Genomic DNA, 4,849 nt, shown 5'->3' with positions numbered 1-4,849 from the left:
TAACAAGGTTAGAGTACTTGGCCCTTAGGAACAAAATGCAACTCATATATTGGCACTGGGATTCCAGGTTTGAATGGAAACAGCCAAGAAACCGTGTCAAACACACAGCCCAACTATTATTTCTTGCTATTATCATGAGCTTTTTCTGATTCTCCTTTTTTTTTTTTTTTTTTTTGCAATGCTACCAAGAAGTAGAAGAGTGAAATTTGAGCAAGGTAGGTGATGATTAGCCAGGGAGACTTCTGGGTAATTATCAGTAAGATTATTCAGCAAGAAGTACCTAAAGACAGAATTGGACCATTATGAGAAAGTAGTACAGAATTGATGTCATACACACACACACACACCCGCCCCCGTCAAATCCAGTTCCCCATCTTCTGCCCAACTCATGAAAATTCCAAAGAGCTTTATTCAATCAATTTATGGACTTGGGGGTCCCAATCAAATCCCACTGTAGGTGATGCTGTTTCACCTAATTAAGGCCCATGGTTCAGTAGAGTCAGTAGAGAAGAAATTCCAAGTCCTTGCACTTGGCAAAGTGTTTGTTATTGAAGGATTCCTGAGTCTGCCAAATTCCACTAGGCATGAAGGGACTCAAAAAGGGAATCATTCTCCTTTCCACTTGCAATTTGTTCATTTTGTAGTGAGCAAGCGCAAAGGCTTTTCTTTCTTTTCCTTTCCTCTTTCTTTTTCTTTCTTTCTTTCTTTCTTTCTTTCTTTCTTTTCTTTCTTTTCTTTCTTTCTCTTTCTTTCTCTTTCTTTCTTTCTCCCTTTTTCCCCTTCTTTCTTTCTTTCTTTTCTTCTCTTTCTTTTCTTTCTTTCTTTCTTTCTTTCTCCCTTTTTCCCTTTCTTTCTTTCTTTTCTTCTCTTTCTTTTCTTTCTTTCTTTCTTTCTTTTCTTCTCTTTCTTTTCTTTCTTTCTCCCTTTCTTTCTTTCTTTCTCCCTTTTTCCCTTTCTTCCTTTCTTTTCTTCTCTTTCTTTTCTTTCTTTCTTTCTTTTCTTCTCTTTCTTTTCCTTCCTTCCTTCCTTCCTTCCTTCCTTCCTTCCTTCCTTCCTTCNTCTCTTTCTTTTCCTTCCTTCCTTCCTTCCTTCCTTCCTTCCTTCCTTCCTTCCTTCCTTCCTTCCTTCCCCTCCCTCCCTCCCTCCCTCCCTCCCTCCCTCTCTCTCTCTCTCTCTCTCTCTCTCTCTCTCTTTCTTTCTTTCTTTCTTTCTTTCTTTCTTTCTTTCTTTCTTTCTTTCTTTCTCTTTCTTTCTTTCTTTCGATGGAGTCTTGCTCTGTCGCCCAGGCTGGAGTGCAGTGGCCGGATCTCAGCTCACTGCAAGCTCCGCCTCCTGGGTTCACGCCATTCTCCTGCCTCAGCCTCCCAAGTAGCTGGGGCTACAGGCGCCCGCCACCTCGCCCGGCTAGTTTTTTTGTATTTTTTAGTAGAGACGGGGTTTCACCAGGTTAGCCAGGATGGTCTCGATCTCCTGACCTTGTGATCCACCCGTCTCGGCCTCCCAAAGTGCTGGGATTACAGGCTTGAGCCACCGCGCCCGGCCTCTCTTTCTTTCTCTCTCTCTCTCTCTCTCTCCTTTTTTTTTAAAGGTTTGTTTTTTCGCCTGAGAATCCAGAACTTAATCATGTAGCCATTTTACAAAAAAACTATGTCTACATCTGACATTACAACAGAATTAGGCCATAGGCAGGCGCCCTGGTGGCTCACACATATAATCCCAGCACTTTGAGAGGCCCAGGGGGGCAGATCACTTGAGGCCAGGCATTCAAGACCAGTTTGGCCAACATAGCAAAACCCTGTCTCTACTAAAACTACAGAAAACTTAGCGGGGTACAGCGACTCGTGGCTATAATCCCAACACTTTGAAAGACCGAGGCAGACGAATCACTTGAGGCCAGGAGTTCAAGACCAGCTTGGCCAACATGGCAAATCGCCTTCTCTACTAAAACTGCAGAAAACTTAGCCAGGTGTGGTGACCAAGGCCTGTAATCCCAGCTACCTAGGAGGCTGAGGCAGGAAAATTGCTTGAACCCAGGAGGCGGAGGTTGCAGTGAGCCGAGATCGTGCCACTGCACTCCAGCCTGGGCAACAGAGTGACACTCCGTCTCAAAAAATAAAATAAAATACAATAAACACAACGTGGTTGGGTCACATAATTCTAACTGGTTTCTGATCCAGAATGTTAGCTTGTGAGCCACTATTTTGTATTGCTGTTCTTCGTATTCGTTAGTGTATTAACACTTGAATCCAATACTTAAAATAATAAAGATAATCACTAACAGCAATGTTGTGCCTGATTTTGTTGCAGTGTCATTAGAATTCTGTTGTGATGTTTACCTTTCATTTTTCCTTAAGAAACTGGGTTACTTCCTCCGAGCCCCACGGGGAAGTCAGAAAGCCAACGTTGGAGATAACGTGGCAATGCATTTTAAGAAGAATCAGCTCCTAAGAAGTGGGAAGAAAATATATTATCGGACTTTGCAGACGTAAACACGCCCCAGCAGGTTGCAGCCTGCGAGGAGTAAGGTTTCCCTGATCGCGGGTCCCCCTCCAGCCCGCCCCTCGCGCTGGCGTCCATTGCACGACGCCCTGTCGCTGCCGCTCCCAGGGGAGCCGGGCCCTCGCGCTCCCTCCAGGATGGGACAGGATATGACAGCCCGGTTTGTGCACCAGCATCCTTAATATTTCCTTCCTTTCAGAAGCAAATAGAGCGTTCCCTTATCTGAATGCTAATTTCCTAGTTAAAAACCCTCCCTTGCTGACAAGGGACTGAAAGAGTTTTAAATCACAGATGTAGAGTATCAAATGCAATAATGCTCTTGCAATAGTGCATTGAAGCCTCAATTAATTAACCCTTGGGCTAAGTAGGCAGGTACATGGCGGTGGCCGCAGGCGGTGGATGGATGAGATTTAAATGTGCATCTCATTTCCCCAGCACGGAGCATGCCGTTTGGTTCAGAAAGGAGTCATTTTGCACACTCGCCTCATTTACTCGCTGCTTTAATCCTCCTAATTCCACCTGAGATCAGGGGAGAATTGAAAAAGGAAGGCGAGGAGCAGGGGTTGCGGGCCGGGCTTTTGTTGCGCGCGGTCCCCGGGGACCGCGCAGCTCCGGGCCGCGCGGGGGCTCTCGCCTTCCGAGCAGGCGTCGGTGGGAAACTCGCGCGGCGAGAGACAGGGGGATGGGGCGCTTTTGACGCGATTACGGGGTGCGGGCTGTCCTGTGGAGGATGTCCGGCCGAGCTCACCCTGCCCAGGTGCCGGATCCCCAGGCCAGGCTGCGGCCTGCGCTGGGCGTCTGGGGCGAGGCCACAGCGCCCTGACGCCGGGTGTGCGTGTGGGTGAAGCGGAGACTTGGGTCCCTCGGCGCTTGGGAGTCCCGCCGCCTAGGGTCGGGAACCGCCTCCCACTCCCGGCCCGGCCCGGCCTGGGAGCCGTGTCCCGCGCTGACTCGGTGTAACTCTCCAGCTCATTTCTCTCCACGCGATTTACCATCTGTGAACTGGTCTTTAACCTAATAAAAATCATCTAGCTTTTGACTAACAAGAAAAGGAAACAGTGCTCATTGTGGGGTTTGGGGAAAATGGCTTCACTAATGTGCAGGATGAGAACGGAGTGATTTATAGGCGGTTTTAACTGTAGGCTATGATTAGGGGGCTGGTAGTAAGTGCATTAGATGTCTAAGTGTGGCAATAGAGTAAATAGGCGTTTTATTTATCGCAGTGCCAGGGGCCTCTTAGCGGAAGAGCGCTTCTCCAAATTGAAATATAGCAGAGTTTACACTCCTGATTAGGGCTTCAAGCGCAGAGCCCAAGGCTATCAGCTAAGCAGAAACAACGCTCGCTGACACCTAATTGTCACTGGATTAATGTGCAAACAGGGACAGCGAACAGCAACAACAAATAACCTAGTGTCAGAGCCGTTGGTGGCAGTGTCCACTCGCAGTGACTTGGGGCCAAATTGGAGTTTATATGTCAAAACAGGCTCAGATCAATGTGTTGGGCTCCTCCTGCAAAGGGCTGGATGGAGTCGTGGCAGTTGTTGATCTATGTGTGTGTGTGGGCATATTATGTGCTGGGGAGTGGAGGAGAGCAGGCAGACGGAGGAGGTGAAATGCCTTTCCATTAATTTTTTTTCTGCTTTATGCGCCCGAATTCACAGCTATTAAGATAAATTTATGTGAATCAGGTCTTTCTCTCCAGGATCTTGTGACTTTCGCCTGTGTCTCCATATAAAATTTAATAACCTTGTTTGTGAATCAAATCATTCCCACAACAACAGATTCAATCTGGGTTGCCACCTGTCTGGCTTTGGACAGGAGCAACCGAATTGGGCAGCTGGGTTCCAGCCTTTCACGGGGGCTGGTGGTTGGTTGGCTGCCTGGCAGGTCCGTTTGCCCTGGGGTTTTCCGAAAGCAGGAGTAGATGCGGCTGACATCTGAAGGGGAAAGGGAGGACAGCCATCCATATTCCCTGAGACCCGCCTTTTCTTCCAGTGACCAAATTGGTGGCAGCCCTATTTAAAAAACACAAGAATTCATGAGAGTCTAAAGCAAATGGGGGAATAGGTTACCATCCAAGAAGTTCTTATGCTCACTCATTTTTCTTCTACAATTAGCCATTTAGGGAGGGAAAAAGTCACAAATACATGAATTATGTTCTTAAATGTATTTCTAAAGTTCTTAAGTTTTATTGAGCATGAAAGTTGGTCTTTCCCTGTGTTAAGAACTGAAGAAGCTATAGAACTAGCTAGTGGCTCAATGGTGCAAAGTCTTATGATTTAAACTTGACATTTGCAATTTTTTGCCGTAAAATATTACTTTCTTTATTTCAAGACTTTAGTTGAAAACC

The 4,849-nt window shown here is 46.7% G+C and overlaps 1 protein-coding gene across 1 annotated transcript; it reads right to left on the bottom strand.

Moving 5' to 3' along the window:
• Positions 1 to 3,008: 3,008 nt before the first annotated feature.
• LOC112626029 (skin secretory protein xP2-like) lies at positions 3,009 to 3,527 on the bottom strand. Its single transcript, XM_025387733.1, has one exon. The coding sequence runs from the start codon at positions 3,525 to 3,527 to the stop codon at positions 3,009 to 3,011; it is 519 nt and encodes a 172-aa protein (XP_025243518.1).
• Between the last annotated feature and the right edge of the window lie 1,322 nt (positions 3,528 to 4,849).

The sequence above is a fragment of the Theropithecus gelada genome, chromosome 6 (genome assembly GCF_003255815.1).
Source record: "Theropithecus gelada isolate Dixy chromosome 6, Tgel_1.0, whole genome shotgun sequence".
In the NCBI taxonomy this organism is placed as follows: domain Eukaryota; kingdom Metazoa; phylum Chordata; class Mammalia; order Primates; family Cercopithecidae; genus Theropithecus; species Theropithecus gelada.
The sequence above is the reverse complement of the archived record's forward strand: the minus strand, read 5'-3'. Positions and strand labels throughout refer to the sequence as shown.